At 37.6% G+C, this 24,956-nt stretch overlaps 2 protein-coding genes and 1 long non-coding RNA gene across 4 annotated transcripts in view; 1 reads left to right on the forward strand and 2 right to left on the reverse strand.

Annotated features, from left to right (window-relative positions):
• LOC126925655 (uncharacterized) overlaps positions 1 to 24,956 on the reverse strand; it is a 142,526-nt gene that overhangs the window by 78,923 nt on the left and 38,647 nt on the right. The window lies entirely within an intron of this gene.
• LOC126925669 (uncharacterized) lies at positions 1,826 to 3,310 on the forward strand. Its single transcript, XR_007714056.1, has 3 exons — positions 1,826 to 1,975; positions 2,147 to 2,189; positions 2,612 to 3,310. It is a non-coding gene; the product is annotated as an uncharacterized LOC126925669 (long non-coding RNA).
• Positions 12,956 to 24,156, reverse strand: LOC126925918 (uncharacterized). Its single transcript, XM_050741930.1, has 4 exons — positions 23,615 to 24,156; positions 13,436 to 14,952; positions 13,142 to 13,378; positions 12,956 to 13,067 (listed from the first exon to the last, which is right to left on the reverse strand). Exons 1-4 carry the CDS (start codon positions 23,657 to 23,659, stop codon positions 12,956 to 12,958), a joined length of 1,911 nt encoding a protein of 636 aa, XP_050597887.1. The 5' UTR covers positions 23,660 to 24,156.

The raw sequence follows: 24,956 nt of genomic DNA on the forward strand, positions 1-24,956 counted from the left end.
GACAAATAAAAAATAAAGAATTAGATACAGTTCGTACACCATTATTATAGTCTTTTCGTTATATAACCAACCATCGGCTCGATACAATTTATTAAGATTTTTATTTTTATCTTTCATCTAATATGGCCACTGTACCTTATAATAATATAAAAATCAAACGTTATCTTGTTACTATATCATCAAAAACGATGGAAAGTAATGGGAAAATAAGTTTTCCTAACCCTTCAGAATCTAATAAAATTATTTTTCTTTCCTTCGATTTCGTTGATGTAATGAACAGTACACGTAAGAAATAACTGGTTAAATATAACAAAATTAGATTTACTACGGTTTATGTATAGATTATGCACGATTTCGTGATTTATGTGCGGATCTTTAAAAACATTCAATTGCCAGGAAAGTTTATAAATTAAACTATAAATCATATCCTAATAATTCTGACCGATGAAAGATCCTTTTCGTCAATAATATTTTTCATCAATATACAATTGTAGCAATTGGAAGATTTCAATTATTTGTATACAGCTGATTTTCTAGAAATATTTCGCATTATGGATATTGCAGGTGGTGTGAAAGCTAACAAAGAAAGAAATAAAGTTTGTAAACCGATTTTGTATTACTTTAGATGTGGATTTCTAATAACCATAGATAACTCGATAATAAGATCACATCGCGTATATGTATATTTATATAAACTTCTTTTCTCGTTTAGTATGCTAAATCTGTCCCTGCTATACTCGTTACGTATAACAAAATATCCTATTGAATTCTAGTATTCTTTCCTCTATCTGATCCTCTATCCTCTATTTGGATAGGAAAGCAGGAAATTGCTTTTAAGACATTGTTGTGAAAACACGTAAGAATACCTTTCTTATATATTGTTGACAGTGAGCAAAATATGTACATAGACATCGTACACGTATAATATGGCTTTGTATACACTGTTTCCCAGGGTCATAGTTTGTTCCTGTCGAGGTTAAAGAATTGTTACGTATAGAGTATCTTCTTCGATATAGCTATAAGCATTGTAGCGGTTTATGCCATGTATTATACTTACATATATGTGTAGTAGTTCCACAATTTTCAGTGGCAATTGCAGATGTAGCCTCCATCTTTTGCTAAATATTTCTAGCATTACTTATGCTTCAGAGAAGAACAATCATTAAATTAACTATTTTCTTGTTTATATTGATTCCAGGGCAGCATACACATATATCCATAGAATCGAACTATCTTTGTTGGCCGTAGATTTTTCCAGATTTTCAAATTATTCATAGCAGCATAAAAGTAACTTTGTTTAAAAGACTATTACATTGTATGCTACCATATAAAACTTGATTTTTATTGAATAATTCTTCTATTCGTTATATGTATATTTACATATATTATATATTTTATTATATATATATACATAATAGACATAATTTAGTTACTATTATGTACATAATATATACATATAGTATACCATATATTATACACATATTATATATACATATATTCTATACGTTATATATATTAATTGAAATTTTTATTTACAATGAATTTGAAAATCAGTAAACAAACTGTAGTAAAAAATCATGATGATCAATTAGGATTGTATTCACAATATAAAATATTGTACAATTATTACATAGTTTGAATATATTCTGCATTTACATATTTTATACACTTTGATATATAATATCTAAATAAAAATTTGCAGCGTAATAGTGACAATTTTCAAGATGTAAAGTCGTTATTGTATTGTAGTAAAATAGAAATATAATCGGCGCAGAAGCATTTGCGCAGCGTACAGGATTCGCCGCTTATAGTCCAGAAGCATAGCCAATCAACAAGCAGTACGAATCTGCCTTTGTTAGGGATAGCATTGTTCAACAGTCTTTCATATTCGAGACGCGGTAGCGTGAACGTGCTACGGAATACTTACCTACTTGAACGTTACAATTTTTGTGTTTAGCAAGTGTTTTAGCGATTGGTAAGAAGTGCTAGATGCTGGATAAAATATAAAATCTAATTATTCGAAAGTCGACTTGTAAATTATCTATAAAAAGGATTTATTCAGAGTAAATATTTTATACTTGCAAATTTTAAGAATTATAAACTTCCTGTGAATTATTTTAATCTAATAACTTTGTTCTGTTTCTAGGATGGACCATACGGCAACCAGATAGATTATTCCACATGTGGAAGTAAGTCGTAGAAACCAGTACAGTTTTCTTTTTTTTTTTCTTTTTTCTTATTTTTATTATATCTTTCGTCTCTAATGCATTTGCATATTTATATTCATATAAGAGTGATGTTATACGTATTTATGTTTTAGTTTTAATTAAATATATTGATTATAGCTTTTTATATAAAAGTTATATCGTTGTTCCCATTTTATTTTCTTCCTCTAAAAATGCTTTTATCAAAGATAATGCTTATTGAGAACCAAAACTGAGGTCGGTCATCGATAATGGTTACTAATAACAGAACTTAACGTATAATTATTTCTCTAATTGAATATTACGTTCTTATAAAATAATTATGTTTTTGTTAATATTAATTATTCTTCGAATCTCGTTTTGTATTTATCTCATAGATAGTAATTTTTTTATGAAATTTGTTTAAGAACCCTCTCCTGATGCACTTCGTGATACACAAAGAAGCTTCTTCCAGTAACACAATTCCTCACAAATTCTTTTCCATGCTGTTATGGTAAGTTCTTATCCTATTTCTTTTTGATTATTTACTATTGCTGTATTATTTGTTATAATGTCCGCATTTTAATCGTAAAATGCAGTTTCATTTTTAAAAAAAGTGATACAGTATATTCATTCGTTACCTTTCCTATTTATTAATCAAAAATTATGAATGAAAAAACACAAATCTCAGTTCTTAGATTCTGTTGGAAGTCATTACAATTAGATATGGACATGATTTGAATAATGTACCGGGTCTGATATCTACAAAATCGCCTAAAACTTTCAATTTTTATATGTATTTTATATGTAGATATTTTATTATACACAGAAATTTATTATACATAGAAACCTAACCTCAATATTTAACCAATGGCGAAACAGAAAGCGGCAGAATATCTCACGTGAGATTGATGTTATCAGAAAAAGTTTTAACAAAAGTTGTTTAGTTCAAAAGAAGGCATCACATAGAGTGCAAATTACTTTTTTGTAGATCCAGTAGTAGGGTTCCATTTCAACTTCATTTTTGCAAATGGAACCATATTTTCTTTTTAATACATTCATCGATCTATCTTTGTATTCCTTATGAAAAAATTAAAAAGATCTGTTAGTTCACCAGATTCTTAATTTGAATTCATCGTATGAAAGCCAGGTAAGGACGCGAAACGGCACTCTTGTGTTTACGTTGTACCTGTTTTTCGTTTATTTCTGCGTAAACACAATACTGCTTCGTGTCATGTGTTTATCTTTCATACGACAATTTAAACGGAAGATATAATTTAAATTAACAATTTTTCGACATAAATAGGTTAATATTTTTTTATATGATATGAAACGTTACGTTATCGGTTACACTACTGTTGTTTACAAAGCACGAGTTTCGGCTGATTGGTAGGTTAAAAAAAAAAAAAAAAACAATAACAACGAAGAACCGATTTGGAAGAACGAACCTTTCGTTTACCTCCGAATCTTTCATCAAACAGGTCATATTGTAGGATGTTAACATACTTTCCGCGGTGAACGTATGTAATATTGTTTATGAATATTGTTTTGATATAGTTATTAACTATACTTATTGTTATATATATTTATATTGTACTATAAGAATGTAGCCTAAAATCTGCCTGTTTTAAACCCCCTCCTTTAATATGTAATAATGTAAATAATTATGTAATTAGATACTTGTAGACATGAACGCACAAAAGATATATGGATGCTAACATTATTTCGTTTAACAGAATCATCGAACAACACAAACAATTCTTTTTCACATTATTTTCCGAGATAAGAAGACGCAGTTCCGTTTTTAACAGAAACTATGAGGGTTGTCTGACTCATCTCATTATTTTCCATTTATAATTTCTATAAAAAAACTAAATCGTCACCGCGATGTGTGTATTATCGTCTGCTTATACTTTAACTCGTACCTCCCGTGCCGACATCTGCACGCTGCTTGAACGGAGAGCACATCAAAATCAGCTTCGCACTTAATGTTTTAAATACCATTGTATTACCGTTATCGATATGATTCACATATTTCACACATCATAATTTTTTTGAGAGCAAAAACATTTCAGTCATAGCGTCTACCCCCAATTTTTCTGCACTTTTCTCTCGTGGTTGACAGAACATTCATAAGCATCTGTTTCCTTCCATTTTTTATGTTCTGGAGTTTCTTCCCTTTCCTTCCAATACTAAATTGAGTGTCAGGAAGCATATTTTACTTTGTGAAGGAATGCCTTGTTCAGTGAAGTATGTTATATTATAGAACTTATACAGGTCTTGTATCTTTACAATATCACTTTTTTAATTTCTGATATAGATGTCCACAGCTCATAGTACTTTCTGAAACACAGGATGCACCTAACTCGCTTTTCTTCCCCCGCGTTATTTGAAAACTTATTATCACATATAAAACAGCTCACAGGTTTGATAATTTCGATCGATGACTCTATGTCGGATTTCTTTCTGATAAACGCGTTCCTGATTTCGTTCCTTCGTATCCTTCTCGAGGTATGAAATTAAGCAGGAAACCATTTTCTGAGCGTGAGAGTTCAAGAAGCGAGAGAACAGGATTGCCAGTTTTGAATATGAAAATAGAAGCAATGTGCATCAAAACTAAAGCTTAGAATTGAGGTGTGAGTGTTGTCCGGATAGTTGTAACTGCTGGTTGTAGATGTCGCTAATGGGATACTGCTGCATTTTTGGCCAAATTAAGTCTTGTGCAAGAAAAATCGGACTACGGACTCCGGGATTTGAACCTGGATCCCGAACGTTTGTAATCTCTGCGCTGCCGTTGTCCGGTCCTAGTTGGTGTCGAGTGCCGCTACAGAATTATATACTTTAGTTGAAATACGATCTCAAATGTTAGGAAATAACGTAGTATACCACTAGCGAAAAAATACAGCGCTACAGAAACCTCTCGAAACGCATTTCTTTTCGTTTGCTGTTACTTTTCTAGCGATATATCTATTTCAAATTCCGATTGCCGCTCATAGATTGGTGCACTTAACAGGAGTACAAGTCCCCCTTGATACCATTTAATTTCTATATGAAACATTTTGCCCTATTTTTATACGTATAGAAATAACAGCGCATATACACTTAAAATGGACATATTGTATACGTTATGATTTTATGACTTATGACTGTTTAATGTAATTATAACGGTATTTACGTGTAGATTCTATCTCAGAAAACATGAAATTTAAGAAAAAATATTAAATTGAAGTTAAGTTTCGCTTGCGATAAACCAAGTATCTAACTGAGGTTGGTGATGCGTGTGATTTCGATACCCAATCTTGCAGAGATTCTTCGTAGCGAATCTGTTGACCAGCTAAACCCGTTTAACCTTTCTTACTACCCGTTTCACACCTCAGAAGTTGGGAAAAAATTAATACTGGCAAATAAGAAGGAAATCGTGGCGTTCGTGAGATTTTCGTTTAAAGTATTTCTACTTTGCGTTGGCCCTAAATTTTCTATAGTCTAAATCGAGCGTACGATCTCTAAATAAATCTGGAAGGATATACGTTGCGCTGACATAACTCCTTCTCTCTTAAATGTGATATCGTTCGTTGGGATGCTTTCACAATCGTAGATCGAACGCGTGGTAAGAAAATGTTGAAGCGAACTATTGCACTGTAGCCTGCGTGTTTCTATGTGTATATGTAGGACTTATCGTTGCATCTTTTGTGTGTGTAAATTTTCCTTGGCTACGGTCCATTCCTTGAAGAAAATGGTCAGCTGCTATCGGCTGTAATGTTTAGCTTGGACAATTGATGTGTCAATTCTTTATTTTCACGACAGACTGTGCAGGGTCACTCACGGAATGACTCAATTACGATACAGCTTGATTCCGTTCTTGCTTGTTCTTCCAGAACGTTTTTATCCTAACAGTTTCAATCTCCATTTTATTAGTCTTGAATTGGAATACCATCCACTCTGACCGTCTCTGAATGAGACAATTTAGCAATTTTTTAGCCTTTATTCCCGCAGTGACAAAGAGTAGACTACGACGATGTTGCCCACATAACGCGATATACTTATAATTTGAAAACCGTGGTCTAGTACGGTTTGAAAATTGAACAAATCCCCGTGTAACACGTTATTTGCATAACATCCTTTCACTCCATCGAGAATGGTTTTCAATCATTGGAGAAATTGAATAAAAAAATAACGAAAGGCAGACCACTGAATTATAAAGCAGTCGACAGTCATAACAGTTTGTCCCTTCAGACATATGTACGGCACCGTATTCCACCGTATAGCACCGTATATCACCGTATTCTAGGAGCTTCAATTTTTGCCTAACCAGTTTTGAAATGGGAACAGAAAGCACTAGTTTAAGTGCACAGCTAATAATGTTGGCGTGAACTTCTCGGTAACAAGTGAACGTATAGAAGCACGTATAGAAGAACGTCGGCAGAGATTTTAAATTTCGTTCAGTCACATTTGGACACAATATGCCGCAAAGTAAAATGAAGTTATTAATTCGCGATATTCGGAAGTGGGGAGAAACAGTCTTTTTTTCGATATCCGGCAAGAGACGTGGTGTGTAGCTGCAGAAAGTTGGAGATGTAGAAGCAGGCTACTTATGGGGTTGCACTCTTGGGGTACCGGGGCTTAATCCGCTTGGACTGAAAAATGTCTCATACTCCAGTCGCATGCTGGAAAAGAAAATCTGTTACGTGTACGGTGGAAATAGAAAACAAACATGATGGAAATAGACAATAGATGATAAATTGATAATTTATTATCGCGAAATTTGGAGGTCCAACACTCCTCATCTTTGAGTGATTTAGGTGAATGCTACACGGTATTTTAAATTGTGTATTACTTATGTGCAATGTAATATGTGAACTTCAAGCATTGTGGAAATATAACTTTTCTCGTTATTGAAAAGTGTGCAAAATTCAATCCCAAATATTTATCAGCTGGATATCCTTTTAGGGCAAATGAAACGGTTTTTTATTTGATCTTGATTTCTACAATATTTGCACCTTGCACAGCAACTGACAGCAACTCAGTTCTATTCCTTCTATTTGTTCTCTACTCAAGAGTTGCATTATTATGTGTGGTTTCAATACATTTTACAATTTCAAACTATTCGGAAATGACTCCATAAACGAATAATACATAAGAAAGTTCGTCAATTTTGTTCCCTTTGGAGTCTCACGTGGATCACTGTAAAGCTTGTATTTTAAATTGTGTATTACATACGTGCAATTTAATATGTGAAGTTGAGGCTTTGTGGAAATATAACTTTTCTCGTTATTGAAAAGTGTGCAAAATTCAATCCCCAAATATTTATCAGCTGGATATCCTTTTAGGGCAAATGAAACGGTTTTTTATTTGATCTTGATTTTTACAATATTTGCACCTTGCACAGCAACTGACAGCAACTCAGTTCAATTCCTTCTATTTGTTCTCTATTCAAGAGTTGCTTTATTATGTGTGGGTTCAATATATTTTACAATTTCAAACTATTCAGAAATGACTCGATAAACGAATAATACATAAGAAAGTTCGTCAATTTTGTTCCCTTTGGAGTCTCACGTGGATCACTGTAAAGCTTGTATTTTAAATTGTGTATTACATACGTGCAATTTAATATGTGAAGTTGAGGCTTTGTGGAAATATAACTTTTCTCGTTATTGAAAAGTGTGCAAAATTCAATCCCCAAATATTTATCAGCTGGATATCCTTTTAGGGCAAATGAAACGGTTTTTTATTTGATCTTGATTTTTACAATATTTGCACCTTGCACAGCAACTGACAGCAACTCAGTTCTATTCCTTCTATTTGTTCTCTACTCAAGAGTTGCATTATTATGTGTGGTTTCAATACATTTTACAATTTCAAACTATTCGGAAATGACTCCATAAACGAATAATACACAAGAAAGTTCGTCAATTTTGTTCCCTTTGAAGTCTCACGTGGATCACTGTAAAGCTTGTATTTTAAATTGTGTATTACATATGTGCGATTTAATATGTGAACTTGAAGCTTTGTGGAAATATAACTTTTCTCGTTATTGAAAAGTGTGCAAAATTCAATCCCCAAATATTTATCAGCTGGATATCCTTTTAGGGCAAATGAAACGGTGTTTTATTTTATCTTGATTTTTACAATATTTGCACCTTGCACAGCAACTGACAGCAACTCAGTTCTATTCCTTCTATTTGTTCTCTATTCAAGAGTTGCTTTATTATCTGTGGGCTCAATATATTTTACAATTTCAAACTATTCAGAAATGACTCGATAAACGAATAATACATAAGAAAGTTCGTCAATTTTGTTCCCTTTGGAGTCTCACGTGGATCACTGTAAAGCTTGTATTTTAAATTGTGTATGACATATGTGTAATTTAATATGTGTACTTGAAGTTTTGTGGAAATATAACTTTTCTCGTTATTGAAAAGTGTGCAAAATTCAATCCCCAAATATTTATCAGCTGGATATCCTTTTAGGGCAAATGAAACGGTGTTTTATTTGATCTTGATTTCTACAATATTTGCACCTTGCACAGCAACTGACAGCAACTCAGTTCTATTCCTTCTATTTGTTCTCTACTCAAGAGTTGCATTATTATGTGTGGTTTCAATACATTTTACAATTTCAAACTATTCGGAAATGACTCCATAAACGAATAATACATAAGAAAGTTCGTCAATTTTGTTCCCTTTGGAGTCTCACGTGGATCACTGTAAAGCTTGTATTTTAAATTGTGTATTACATACGTGCAATTTAATATGTGAAGTTGAGGCTTTGTGGAAATATAACTTTTCTCGTTATTGAAAAGTGTGCAAAATTCAATCCCCAAATATTTATCAGCTGGATATCCTTTTAGGGCAAATGAAACGGTTTTTTATTTGATCTTGATTTTTACAATATTTGCACCTTGCACAGCAACTGACAGCAACTCAGTTCTATTCCTTCTATTTGTTCTCTATTCAAGAGTTGCATTATTATGTGTGGGTTCAATAGATTTTACAATTTCAAACTATTCAGAAATGACTCCATAAACGAATAATACATAAGAAAGTTCGTCAATTTTGTTCCCTTTGGAGTCTCACGTGGATCACTGTAAAGCTTGTATTTTAAATTGTGTATTACATACGTGCAATTTAATATGTGAAGTTGAGGCTTTGTGGAAATATAACTTTTCTCGTTATTGAAAAGTGTGCAAAATTCAATCCCCAAATATTTATCAGCTGGATATCCTTTTAGGGCAAATGAAACGGTTTTTTATTTGATCTTGATTTTTACAATATTTGCACCTTGCACAGCAACTGACAGCAACTCAGTTCTATTCCTTCTATTTGTTCTCTACTCAAGAGTTGCATTATTATGTGTGGTTTCAATACATTTTACAATTTCAAACTATTCGGAAATGACTCCATAAACGAATAATACACAAGAAAGTTCGTCAATTTTGTTCCCTTTGAAGTCTCACGTGGATCACTGTAAAGCTTGTATTTTAAATTGTGTATTACATATGTGCGATTTAATATGTGAACTTGAAGCTTTGTGGAAATATAACTTTTCTCGTTATTGAAAAGTGTGCAAAATTCAATCCCCAAATATTTATCAGCTGGATATCCTTTTAGGGCAAATGAAACGGTGTTTTATTTTATCTTGATTTCTACAATATTTGCACCTTGCACAGCAACTGACAGCAACTCAGTTCTATTCCTTCTATTTGTTCTCTATTCAAGAGTTGCTTTATTATGTGTGGGCTCAATATATTTTACAATTTCAAACTATTCGGAAATGACTCCATAATCGAATAATACATAAGAAAGTTCGTCAATTTTGTTCCCTTTGGAGTCTCACGTGGATCACTGTAAAGCTTGTATTTTAAATTGTGTATTACATATGTGCAATTTAATATGTGAAGTTGAGGCTTTGCGGAAATATAACTTTTCTCGTTATTGAAAAGTGTGCAAAATTCAATCCCCAAATATTTATCAGCTGGATATCCTTTTAGGGCAAATGTAACGGTTTTTTATTTGATCTTGATTTTTACAATATTTGCACCTTGCACAGCAACTGACAGCAACTCAGTTCTATTCCTTCTATTTGTTCTCTACTCAAGAGTTGCATTATTATGTGTGGGTTCATAGATTTTACAATTTCAAACTATTCGGAAATGACTCCATAAACGAATAATACATAAGAAAGTTCGTCAATTTTGTTCCCTTTGAAGTCTCACGTGGATCACTGTAAAGCTTGTATTTTAAATTGTGTATTACATATGTGCGATTTAATATGTGAACTTGAAGCTTTGTGGAAATATAACTTTTCTCGTTATTGAAAAGTGTGCAAAATTCAAAATCCCCAAATATTTATCAGCTGGATATCCTTTTAGGGCAAATGAAACGGTGTTTTATTTGATCTTGATTTCTACAATTTTTACCTTGCACAGCAACTGACTGCAACTCAGTTCTATTCCTTCTATTTGTTCTCTACTCAAGAGTTGCATTATTATGTGTAGGTTCAATAAATTTTACAACTTCAAACTATTCAGCAATGACTCCATAAACTAATAATACATAAGAAAGTTCTTCAATTTTGTTTCGTTTGAAGTCTTACGTGGATCACTGCAATTTAGCGGCTTTTTATGCATTTTATACTCGTGTGTCTTTATCTTTTTCTAAACTCTTCGGTAAGCTTTTCTTTTTTACGGTCGCTTACCCAATGTGGTAGCAACGAGCGAAACGGACGACATCTTGTTATCGAACCCGCTCCCCCCCTTGGCACAACCTCCCGTAATGATTGCTCGTCCCAGAAAAAGAATCCCGGGTCACTTATTGCCGCTTCCGATTCCACCGACATCTTCCTTCGCACTCCGGTTTTCATCTCCTGCTCGCCAGACGCAGAAACACGCCCCGGGGCCTGGCGTACCAGCCAGCCCATTGAATTCGGCTACCCTTGGCCGCTGCACTGTATGGGCCCGCCAACTTCTCCGAAATTCTTCATAAGAATAATATCAGATTCATTGGGATTTCTCAAGGCGTGTTACTACACCACGAGAACCGATACCCGTCTCGTACTCCCCAAATATCGAGCCTGCTTCAGTTTCAAGGTAGAAATTGCTCGAATTTCCTTCCCTTTCAGCTCACATTAGTTTATTTTGAATTTTTTTAATCGCGTTGCAATATTCTGTCTTCAAGATCTGGGTCGTGTTGTTCCACATGCCCGCTAGAGTTCATAGATGAGTCATATAAATAAATTAGAGTTGCTACAATCGAAGATCCTCAGAATAGTAGTCAACGCCCCATGGTATATCAGAAACGAGGATATACGCAAGGACCTAATAATACCAACAGTCAAAGAAGAAAAATACAAGGAAAGAATGGCAACAAATCCAAATCAGCTGGCTGTTGATGCGAGTAAAACTCTCAGAAAAAGAAGACTAAAGAGAAAACACCTCACTGACCTCACTAATGAAATAAAATAGAGCAACTGGAAGACAGTATCCCGCTTGATAGCCATTAGTGGATAGCCAACCACACGTTAATTAACAATAAAGCTAGAAGAATCTACCGAGTGTCCAGTTGGACAAATTACAAAGTATGTATTTTTGAATTATACGTAGCGCAAGATTTACGTGACAGCGCAGTACAATGGAGTGAGCACAGTGAGCAGAGGAACGCGATTAATATGATTGTATGATGTTATATACGTGATATCTGAAATTGTCAGAATGTAATAATATCTTCAGTTTTCAAGGCTGAAATAATTATGCGGCGTAATAAACTAAATAAATCAGCAAATAGTTCGAACAGGCAATACCTGGCGATTTAAAATTAATATGATGAAATACCTAAGCATTTCAGAATAATGTGCGGAACTAAAGATAGCGAGGGCATTCTGCTAGTAATGAATTAGGGCGTGAACAAACAAAGGCTATTACTGAAGGCTTGAAGGATGTAGAAAAGAAATAGAAATATATCCGAAACCCATCTGGTAATAATAGTCCATCTGATCATAAGATCATTGGCAACAGAAATCCTAAATTTTTCTTCACAAATCACTTTATGGAAATCTTGAACAAATCATTCAACCACCAACTTTTTAGTGTTTCAAGCAGTTAAAATCCTACAAGACTTTGTAAACTGTTGAAACTCTTTTTCAAAGGTAGTAGTAGTGTAATATCCAAATGGGTCTTAGAGAGAAAGGACAAGTAATGATGTTTTGATTTAATATATATATTATTTCGAAGCAACGAAATGATTACAATCCTGTTCTACGTTCTATTCTCGCATGCGGCTTTCTGCTTTCCAATTCAAGCTCTGCCCACTCCGCACACTCTACACGCTCTACACACTCTGCACACTCTACACGCTCTACACACTCTACCTTTTCCCGTTCTTCGGAACAGGTATCCCGAAACCCCCGTGGTCAAGGTCATGCAGCCTTTTCACGAAAACTGTCCACTTAAAGGACCCAACGGTACATTGATGCTAAACGGTACTTTGTTTACAGTTCGGCCGATACCTTAGGCCTTTTGGCCCCGATACTACATTCGGCCATCCTGCAATAACATCTGCCCTCAGATGTGGTCTTCAGTTTCGCTATCGTCGGATGCGTCATCTTCGGCGTTGAGGACCCAAGGCTTCATGAAGTCTGCGGTCGTCGATATGTGCGCAGGCCCCTCATGCCCCCCTACTTTCTCCACCATGTATCGGTCATTCCGCATTGTTCGTGATACTCCGTACGGACCTAAAAATTTTCCTCCGAGTTTTAAACCTGGGCCAAACTGGGTTCTCTTAATGGCTACCAAATTTCCCCTTAGGTGCTGCTTCGCACTCCTCCGCCTTTTGTTGAAATTCCTCCTGTTTTCTTCTTGCGTCGCAGCGATCTTCCTTTTGACGTCTTTGTCTAAACTCATGTAGAAAAACCCATTCTTTAGATCTATCGTCGTGAAGAATTGAGCGCCCTGCAATGCATCTAACACGTCCTCAACCAAAGGCAACGGGAAATGAGGACACTCGATGAGCTCATTAAGCTCGCGGAAATCGACACAGACCCTGATGGAGCCATCTTTCTTTCTAACTACAACTATGGGACTTGCATACTCCGAGTCCGGTGGTTTTTTAATTCCCTCGTCTGTCCACGCCTCCATCAAATCGTCCACTTCCTTTTTCTCAGATGGCGCCAGCCGCCGCGGTCTTCGTACCACGGGTTTGTCGCTTTTCAACACGATTTTCGCGGTTATCCCGACATCCTCCTTTTTCTCCGGTTTACACCCCCCAACGATATCGCGAATCACTTCACGACAATGCGGTTCCTGCACGTGCGATGAATCTATTCTGTCAGTCTGCTCTATATTGACCCTCGATATATCCGGCGCGTCTTTGAAATCATCAGTCTGTTCGTCAAGTCGTAGAAAGGTCACCTCGCCTTGTTTAACCTGCAACTCTATCTGATCTAAAAAATCAGTGCCTAACAACAGACTGTGTTTTCCTAATACTTTATTTGAGACAACATGCGCAGTAACCGAAAATTCGTGTCCGTCGGCCGTCATTACCTTCGTGAATTCACCCCAGGTCTCATTGTCAGCGGAACCAAACCCTTTAACCTTATATCTACAATCGCCTAGAGGTGGTGAACTTATATACACGTCTGATCGCATAAATGTGAGATCACTGCCTGTATCCACTAACGATGTAATCTTATAGTCATCTATCGACACTTCTTTCACGTGCTCCGTCTTCTCGGGTCTCGAGATGATGTAAGACTCCTTTGGTCGTGCAGTACACTTCGCCGCTACATGTCCAAATTCGTTGCAGCTAAAGCACCTCACACCTTTCTCTTTCTCCGGACACTGAACACTTATATGATCGTCACCGCCGCAATTGAAGCACCTTTTGGGATCACTGCTCGTTTGTCTCGACTGATTCCGCATTGCTGGTCGTTCTGCTTTATCGTCCTTGCGTTCCCCAAATTTTGTTTTCGCCTTCATGTCACTTTTCATCGCTTCATACTGCTTGAAGCGTTCCTTCAACCGCTGCATATTCCTGGCCCCGTATAGTATAGCTTTATTTGTGACTCCATCAGGAATACCTTGGATAATATAGTCGATTACCGACTGTGTATCGACTCTTCCTTGTCCCGCAATCTCACGCATACTATACATATATTGAAGCAGACTCTCGTCTGCTCTTTTCGTTCTACGCGCTAACTCCTGATGTACCTGCCGGTCACTCACTACGTCTTCGAATTCATCTACCAGCGCCTTTTTAAACTGCGCCCAGGACTTCGTGCATCGTTCCTGGCGTACGAAAGCTTGAGCAAAGCCTGTGAGAAGCTTCCTCGCGAAAACCACCATGTGGATGTCCGACCAGCCACACACTTCCGCCATTTCCTCGAAATCTCCTATCCACTGAGTTACATTCGGCAGGTCATCTCCGCTGAATTTTTTTAACGAGTCTTCCACGTCTTTAAACGTTAACACCGTGCACTTACGCCCGTCTTGCCTTCGTCGTCTTCCCACTGGAGTCACCCGAACTCCGCCATCTTGACTATTGAGATCGTGATTCCCTGGACCGTTGCCGTCTAAACGGTCCCCAATCACGCCCATCTCATCGTCGTCGTCGTCTTCTAAATCACCGTCGTTGTCGTCGTCTTCTTCTCGTGCACCGTGCTCCCGCTCTAAACGTACCGCAGCCAGCAATCGCGCTACCAGCTCGCGCTTTCTACCCGCTAATCTCAGCCGTCGTCTTCTCAGCTCGTCTTTTAACTCAGGTATTTGCATCTGAGCCACCTGCTCGTCAGTCAAACCTGCTTCTCCTGCATTGTAGTCACTCATTGTTCCGAAATATCATTTTCACTCGTCACTTAGCGCTCTAGATCCCGGACCGAGCCCCCAAAATTTATGTAGTATCTGAATGGGTCTTAGAGGAAAGGACAAGTAATGATGTTTTAATTTAATAAATGATATTCGAAGCAACGAAATGATTACAATACTATTGTATGTCTTATTCTCATGGGCGGCTTTCGACTTCCCAATTCATACTCTTCGGCTTCTACACGCGCTCGCTCTCGCTTCTCAACTCACACTCTGCACACCTTTTGCATCCGTCCTCTCCGGCATCTCAACTCACACTCTCTCTAACGTCTCTTTGCCTTTTTCCGTCCTTCGGAACAGGTATCCCGAAACGCCCGCGGTCAGGGTCACGCAGATCCTTTCCACGAAAACTGTCCACTTAAAAAGACCCAACGGTACATTGATGTACCTGACTATGCCCCGGCTCTTGCAACTTTGTTTACGGTTCGGCCGATACCTTAGGCCTATTGGCCCCGATACTACATATATGATGCTGTATTAACAGCTTCCGCCCAAAAATGAATAGGTAACTTTGACTGGATCAACATACATCGTGCCATCTCCACGAGTGTCCTGTTCATTCGCTCAGCCACTCCATTTTGCTGAGGTGTATGGGGAGTTGTAAATTCCCTGCGAATATCACAATTTTCCAGTTCATTTGTGAACTCCTTTCCTAGATATTCTAAACCATTGTCAGTCCTGAGGACTTTTATCTTTTTTCCTGTTTATCTTTCAACTAAGGTTTTAAATTTCAAGAATGCGCTCTTAACCTCATCCTTTGTCTTAAGGATATACACATGTACTAACCTTGACGTGTCATCTATAAAGGTGGCAAAATACCTGGCTCCGCTTACAGATGCTTGTTTTATAGGGCCGCATACGTCAGAATGTATCAGTTCCAATATTTCCAATTTTCTTGATTCGGACCTCTTTGGTATTGGGATTGCTGCCTGTTTGCCTTTCAGACGTATTTCGCAAGTATTCATTTTACTCCGTCTTATGTCAGATAGACCGTTTACCATATTTTTATTTATTAATTTTCAAAGATCAAATTCCTCTAGGTGTCTATATCGATAGTGCCAGTCCATAAGTGTATTTTTGTTTTCACACACCATACCAACATGTTCAGATTTTGTATCTATAATATACAAATCCCTTTTGCGACTTGCAGTGGTAATGATCTCATCCTTCTCTTCAAGTATTGTGGCCATCTTATTTGTGAACACGATTCTTTTTCCTTTCGCTGTAACTTTTGATACCGAGATCAAATTTGCCTTTAATTCTGGTACGTACAATGTGTTTTCCAATCGGAATTTCTCAAGTTTTTTTTTTTTTTTTTTTTTTTTGTAACCAAATAGTATTGCAGTACCTTTACGTTTGATTTATGCTAATTTGTCATTCGCTAATCTTACCCTTTGAAATTTCTGATTATCTTCATCCTGAATATTGGAAGTATGTAGCCATTGTTCAGTGTTGGGTATTTCAGGGTAGTTCAGTGTGCTAATTGAGCTTTATTGTCATTGTTTTTCTTCTTCAAACATTGATTTGCCTTATGTCCACGTTTGTGACAATAAAAACATTCAATGTGTTTTGCCTTATTAGCTTTAGTAAGTCCATTCTTATTTAAGGAATTTCTATTTTTGTCATACCTTTTGTATTTCTTTGAATCTTTCACTTGTAGAGCTTTTTGGTGATCGCTCGCAGCGCTCGAATTGCGACGAGAATTAGCTTCTTCTAATAATTTTTTCTTAAGTGCATCCGGGGTAGGCAATTAGTCCCGCGATTCGATCGCATATCTAAAGTTTTCATACGTATTCGGGACGCTGTATAATAATAGGATTGACAGCAGATCATCAGCGATTCCAATATCCATTTCCTTTAGTTTATCCACGTGGGTGAAAAAATTGTTTAAATGATCGGACATATTTTCATTACCGGACATTTTCGTGAATAATAATTGCTTCAGGAGCGTAGCCTTTCTTGCGGGTGTTTGGATTCGTAAACCTCCTTTAATTTATTCCATATTTCATGTAAAGTTTTGCAATGCTTCACATAACATAGCTCACTCGAGCTCATGACAAGAATGATATCGGTTTGAACTTTACCATCCATTTTATTCCATAGAGAGGCTTCATCCGCTGCTTGGGGTTTATTGTACCATCCGCATATTCCCATAAGTCATCTTTAACGAGTATTGCCTTCATTTGCATTTTCCACGTGTCGTAATTTTCTCTGTTTAGTTTTTCAATACTTGAACTCACTCCGCTCGACATTTTTATGTATTTCTAATAACTGTATTATAACGCAAGCAATTATTTTATATTTGATAAAGCGCCCTTACGATATTCAACACTGACTCATCGACCACGTGCCTTTTTTTGTTTTTTAGATTATCTTCTGCGCTCCCTAATATTCTTATTATTTATAATATTTTCAATAAAAATAATAACTAATTATCGAACCTGGGCCCATATCCTGTTGTTATTTTATATTTTAGTGATAGCATCGCGTTAGTTATTATTACATTATCTGGATAATAAATCCACACTTCTCGGAGCAGAAAAACCTTTATTGCACACACTTGGAAGGAACACGAACGAATGAAAAAGTAAACAAGAAAAGTCTTAAAACTATCGATCAGGTCTATCGACCGTGTCTAGTAATAACTTCTAGTTACTCCTTTTGTAACTAGCCGTCAACATATAGATGGCGAGCGAGAACTCACGTTGTTATTTTCAACATGAAACTATTTTAATATCATTTTTACGTGTAATGTGAGTGTTCTTTCGGCGACTAAGATCCACAATTCTCAACAATAATAAGACTATTAAACTGTTATAAAAGTAATATAGAAACATGGTTTATTAAAAAAATTATTTATAATATAATGCTTTGTCCATGTTGAAGTATTTACTTCTAGAAAAACTCTACATCTTTTTCTTTTGTATACTCGTGATCTGGACACCGCTGTTACGATGAAAATAGAACTTAGTGAAGCAAAACGGTTAACGAAAAGGAGTGGTCCATATTATTGTGTCCTTGAATATGAATGTTGTTTTTGGGTCACAAGGTCTAAAAACAAAAGAGCTATAAGTAGACTTTTATTGCTGTTTCTTGTAACTTTCAGCTGGAGTTACACGCCAAGGTTAATTTTTTGGTAATGTCTTTTGCTGTCAATGTATCAACCTGCTCTCTATACATTCTATTATACAGCAACACTGCTAGAGTGAGGATCTGGATCAGTATATACCATACCTATACTTACTTCAATATATATTTCTATTATAAATTTATCCACGCGTTCCTCTATCAGATAATTTCAACAGTCCAGAAGCACTTTTTCGGATGACAATATTACGATATCTACGTTAAACAGAAGATTTCATTACATTATCAGTCAGCTCTAATAATTCCCTAAATTCTCTGATATTTGTATCCTTCTTTGTTGTAATCTTGTAAACTATTAAAGCGTCTACGACTGTAATTTCCAAAAGAAGCTGAATGCCAAATTTCCGGTACCGTTTGAGTTCTTTTCTAATTGTAGTGGCATAAGAAAATATTTGATCCGAATAATCTATACCACACTTTATTGTATGTAAGGACAGCTAGTGGTTCCAATTTTCCAGATGACTGTTAGCTTGTAGAAACAGCATGAATGTTACGAATATTTCTTGTACTTAATACCATGATCGGAATGTATTTTGCTGATAAATCTCACGAATCTCTTCATTTGAGTACATATACATACTCTTTAATACATATATTAACTTATAAATTAATATATATTAAATTATAAAAAAAGCAATAACGTCTCTGGATAATATCTCTCCTGTTTTTTAAATAAATTAGTGAATAGTGTACATCATAGATCGATAGAAGTAATAAAAAATAAGGGAAAATCCATTAAATATAAATGAAAGGATAACAAAATTAACATTGAATTTATATTCTTTCACAGCCAAAAACACAATTTTAACAGAAAATTTAATTTTTTCCAGAGTTCGAAAGAAGAAAATTTTTGTTTGTTCTATCTTCACTTTTATTTTATATTATATTATGAAATTATACAAGCGATTCTTTCAATTTTTGTTTTAGTATCATGAAAAATCTGAAAATAGGGTTGAGTTCATAATTATTCGCAGCAGTATATATGGTAACTAATACAAGTGTAAAAAGATGTATAAAAGCCAAAAAGATATGACTAGCAGAAGAGTTTGAAAACGTGTCAACAAGTATCTAAGAATCAGAGTAATTTTGTTATGAAACATATGGGCACGGGATAACCCACTTATTATTAGCTTTACTTATGTTTTGAAATATTAATTTATATTTAAATATAAAAAAATATGCAAAAATATCTAGACGCATACAAAAATATGCAGAAATATGCGAAACTTGATCTACATTACGTACGCTTTGAATATATTTTATATATGTTTTACATTCTTAAATACATAAAAAATTTACTCAATCTCTTCATGCGAAATCGCTGAATCAATTTTTATGTACAGTCCAATGCAGATTCATACAACATTATTTTTGTGATAGACGAAAATTATACTATCATTTCTCATAGAATCTTCATTTAATGCACTAGAATTCAACTTTACTAACTTTACTGTGCATACAAAATTGTACACTGAAAAAGTCAAATCTATGATATTCTAAAACTGTATTGCAACTCTTGACAGAATTCATATTTAAAATACTAAAATCTTATCGTTGTTTCATTTGTAGCGGCACATTAGTCAGAGGAAAATTAAAATCATGTTGTTGCTTTGCCTCGGAGTATCAAGATCGTTAGGATATACGTAATGTAAGAATAAATAAACTCCGTGCAAAACAATGTCGCCGCTATATGCAACCGTTGAACAAAAACAAATTCGAATTTTCCGACTTTCCCTCGACCAGTATAAATAAACGGACGCGATCGCGAGCGAATCAGTTATATGAGTTATACGAATTATTGATTAATATCTACGAGTTATCTGCGAGCGATTATACACTACCTTTGCGAATATGTTTGTACGGGCGACTTTGGTCATTGTCTATATTTATTTATAATTTATTTAGTTTATTTCAAATATACTTGACGGGTTGCAACAGGACGTTCTCGTTGCCTATTTATCAATCCTCTACAATTCCACTATACTGTTACATTTCATCCAAAAAAACAAATACGCGAGGATTTTCGTAGGCTATTTTATACATTCGAATACAAGAAGCTATTTTAGAAACGGGACATCAGTATTTATGACAACTTCTTTCCAATAATTGCAATAATGCATTTCATTTTCTATATTCATCGTGCCCTCAATAGTCGAGCGTGTTATAAACGCGAGCATTTCCGGAAAATCATTAACAAAGTCCTTTCGCTACGTACGGCTTCTCCGGCGCGGTACTCCCGCTGAACGAGTCGCCGCGCCGAAACAGTGCACGGTCCGCGAGAAAGATCGTCAGCGGCCACATTGACGCCTAGTCCAATGCCCTGTGAAGTTCACAAAACAACACGTGACGCCCATCTATCGAAAGCGAATCTAACAAACCTAGTCAAGTATTCTCAAACGTGCTAGTGGAAAATCCAACGCTGCTAATCTCTGACCCGAATCACAGCCTCTCAACAAGTTATTTCAAATTGAATTAACTAGCTCGATGATGGCCCAAACATCTCAAACGGGCTCTCCGGAGCTAAGTTATAACAGCGCCGCTCTTCCTTCCCCGTGACAAAGGGGCAATACGTCCCTCTTTGCAAACGACCCGCACACGAAAAAACGCAAGCTGGAAGCATTCAAGACGAATGTGAGCTAGAGTCAAACTAATTCACCAGCTAGCCAAATGACCACTTACAACAGGTTCTCAATACTGGAGACAACAGAAGACTCCACGGACACAACCGAAACGGTAAATAGTCTACATACCCAAAGAATTCCCCCTCCCCCGCCAATCTTCATTGACGATGTCATTGACATTCAAACAATGACAAAGTCTATCGAAAAAGATATCAGCAGAGAGGACTACAAACTAAAAATTAATAATAACCATGTGAAAATTCTGCCGATCAACCCAGACGCCTATAGAGAACTATCTAATTTGCTAAAAACCTTGAATGCAAACTTCCACACATACCAATTCAAGCAAGAAAGACCCTTTCGTGTGGTGCTACGCAATATCCACCACTCAGCCAATCTAGACGAGCTGAAGTTCGAACTTTTAAAACATGGCCACGAAGTAACTAACATTAGCAACATTAGCAACATTAGAATCACGAAAAACCCGCTATCCTTATTCTTTATTGATATAAAACAAAAACCAAATAATAAAGAAATTTACAACCTCAATCATCTGATGAACTCAATAGTAAAACCATCTTTTGTAAAGAAAGAGACAGGCCCTGAGGTGTCGCGAGATTTACCACCACACTCGGGTTCTGTCGGACGGGGTCGGTCGGTGGGCGCTGACGTTGAGCGTCGGGATCGACGGGTCCTGCTCGACAGATGAGGCGCCAGCCTCGACATGAAAGCGGGCGCGCCAGGGCTAATGGTCCTCGAGGCTGTCCTTCCAAACTGGGACGTTTGGTTGGACGGGGTCGAGCCCCCCCCTGACTTACATGCTGACGCAGGTGCTCACCTGGCACGGGTGCTTTGGTGAATACCTACACCGAATCAGAAAAGAGGCGACCACGCGTTGCCACCACTGCGATGCGAGTGTGGATTCGGTGCAGCACACGTTGAAGTACTGTCCGACGTGAGCGCGGCCGCGCCGCGACCTCATCGTGGAAATCGGATGGGACCTCTCGCCTCCGGCGAACCTCGAGGCACTGTTGGTGAGCGAGAGAGAGAGGAGGGCCGTGACCTCCTTCTGTGAGCAAGTTATGCTTCGGAAGGAGGCAGCGGAGAGGGTGAGGGTGCGGAACTCCCACCCCGAGAGGATCGGCCAGCGGGGGCGCGGCAGAGGGTGCAATACCTGGGTACAGAGGGAGATTTTCATCGTCAATCCCCAGAAACCCCCGCGAAGTGCCTCCACTGTCAAGGAGAGCATCCTGCGAACCACAAAGGATGCTCAGCCTATAAAACACTACACAACAATAAGTATCCAAAATTGGGACCCAAGGAGATAACCAAACAAGAATCCGGACCTAAAAAATTCTCCACTCCATCAATCTCCTATGTCCAGGCACCCTCGATATATCCGGCGCGTCTTTGAAATCATCAGTCTGTTCGTCAAGTCGTAGAAAGGTCACCTCGCCTTGTTTAACCTGCAACTCTATCTGATCTAAAAAATCAGTGCCTAAAAACAGACTGTGTTTTCCTAATACTTTATTTGAGACAACATGCGCAGTAACCGAAAATTCGTGTCCGTCGGCCGTCATTACCTTCGTGAATTCACCCCAGGTCTCATTGTCAGCGGAACCAAACCCTTTAACCTTATATCTACAATCGCCTAGAGGTGGTGAACCTATATACACGTCTGATCGCATAAATGTGAGATCACTGCCTGTATCCACTAACGATGTAATCTTATAGTCATCTATCGACACTTCTTTCACGTGCTCCGTCTTCTCGGGTCTCGAGATGATGTAAGACTCCTTTGGTCGTGCAGTACACTTCGCCGCTACATGTCCAAATTCGTTGCAGCTAAAGCACCTCACACCTTTCTCTTTCTTCGGACACGTAACACTTAAGTGATCGTCACCGCCGCAATTGAAGCACCTTTTGGGATCACTGCTCGTTTGTCTCGACTGATTCCGCATTGCTGGTCGTTCTGCTTTATCGTCCTTGCGTTCCCCAAATTTTGTTTTCGCCTTCATGTCTCTTTTCATAGCTTCATACTGCTTGAAGCGTTCCTTCAACTGCTGCATATTCCTGGCCCCGTATAGTATAGCTTTATTTGAGACTCCATCGGGAATACCTTGGATTATATAGTCGATCACCGACTGTGTATCGATTCTTCCTTGTCCCGCAAGCTCACGCATACTATACATATATTGAAGCAGACTCTCGTCTGCTCTTTTCGTTCTACGCGCTAACTCCTGATGTACCTGCCGGTCACTCACTACGTCTTCGAATTCGTCTACCAGCGCCATTTTAAACTTCGCCCAGGACTTCATGCATCGTTCCGGGCGTACGAAAGCTTGAGCAGAGCCTGTGAGAAGCTTCCTCGCGAAAACCACCATGTGGATGTCCGACCAGCCACACACTTCCGCCATTTCCTCGAAATCTCTTATCCACTGAGTTACATTCAGGAGGTCATCTCCGCTGAATTTTTTTAACGAGCCTTCCACGTCTTCAAACGTTAACACTGTTCACTTACGCTCATCTTGCCTTCGACGCCTTCCCACTGGAGTCACCCGAACTTGACTATTGAGATCGTGATTCCCTGGATCGTTGCCGTCTAAACGGTCCCCAATCACGCCCATCTCATCGTCATCGTCGTCTTCTAAATCATCGTCGTCGTCGTCGTCTTCTTCTCGTGCACGGTGTTCCCGCTCTAAACGTACCGCAGCCAGCAATCGCGCTACCAGCTCGCGTTTTCTACCCGCTAATCTCAGCCGTCGTCTTCTCAGCTCGTCTTTTAACTCTGGTACTTGCATCTGAGCCACCTGCTCGTCAGTCAAACCTGCTTCTCCTGCATTGTAGTCACTCATTGTTCCGAAATATCACTTTCACTTGTCACTTAGCGCTCTAGATCCCGGAGGGGCCCCCAAAATTTATGTAGTATCCAAATGGGTCTTAGAGAGAAAGGACAAGTAATGATGTTTTGATTTAATATATATATTATTTCCAAGCAACGAAATGATTACAATCCTGTTCTACGTTCTATTCTCGCATGCGGCTTTCTGCTTCCCAATTCAAGCTCTGCCCACTCCGCACACTCTACACGCTCTACACACTCTGCACACTCTACAGGCTCTGCACGCTCTACACGCTCTACACGCTCTGCACACTCTGCACGCTCTGCACACTCTACACGCTCTACACACTCTACCTTTTCCCGTTCTTCGGAACAGGTATCCCGAAACCCCCGTGGTCAAGGTCATGCAGCCTTTTCACGAAAACTGTCCACTTAAAGGACCCAACGGTACATTGATGCTAAACGGTACTTTGTTTACAGTTCGGCCGATACCTTAGGCCTTTTGGCCCCGATACTACAGTAGTATGTTTTAGGCAATGAAAGCGAAAAGAGCTTTTCAACCTAACATTTTACGTTAATTAATTAACCAGGGGATATCGTAAAACATGTACATAAAGATTTTGTTACGAAGATTTCCTTTCTACAAAAGATTTTAGTAGACTGTCGTTGGCTTTTACAACTAGATGTTCCAAGCTGTTATTTTAGCTATAAAGTGTGTGGTAGGTTTCGAGTACGAAGAGATCGTGTGTTCTTATACGTTGCACTGTAATAAGATATGCTTTATTACAAATACCGCGTTGGTTACTCCTCTTCCTTTTCTGAATGCGAATTAGCTCTCTTCCAGTTTGTTTTCAATCTCTGCTTTCAGTCGTTCGTCCAGTATCCCTGCATAGATCTGCAATCTGTATGCTGTATCCATTAATGTTACTCCTCTGTAACTCTTCTACTCTCTTGTCCCCCATCTTATATATCGGACATATTACTCCTTTTTTCCAATCTTCTGGTATCCCCTCCCCATTCCATATTTTCCTTAACAACTCCCATAACACCTCCCCCACATCCTTCGGTGCATACTTCCATACCTCATTTTCTAACCTGTCTTCCACCATTGCTTTCTTTTCCTTCAAGTTTCTTAGCTGGTAGATCACCTCTTCCTTCTCTACATTATCTTCTCTTTCCTCCACTATTTTCTCTTCCGTTCTATGCCCCTCCATTTTTCTGCCCTCTTTGTGCTCTGTCCCTTCTAAAATTTCCATAAAGTGATTTTTTACTCTTCTTCGCTTATATCCTCATCTATACCTTCTCTTCTT

The sequence above is a fragment of the Bombus affinis genome, chromosome 16 (assembly GCF_024516045.1).
Source record: "Bombus affinis isolate iyBomAffi1 chromosome 16, iyBomAffi1.2, whole genome shotgun sequence".
NCBI classification, from domain to species: Eukaryota; Metazoa; Arthropoda; class Insecta; order Hymenoptera; family Apidae; genus Bombus; species Bombus affinis.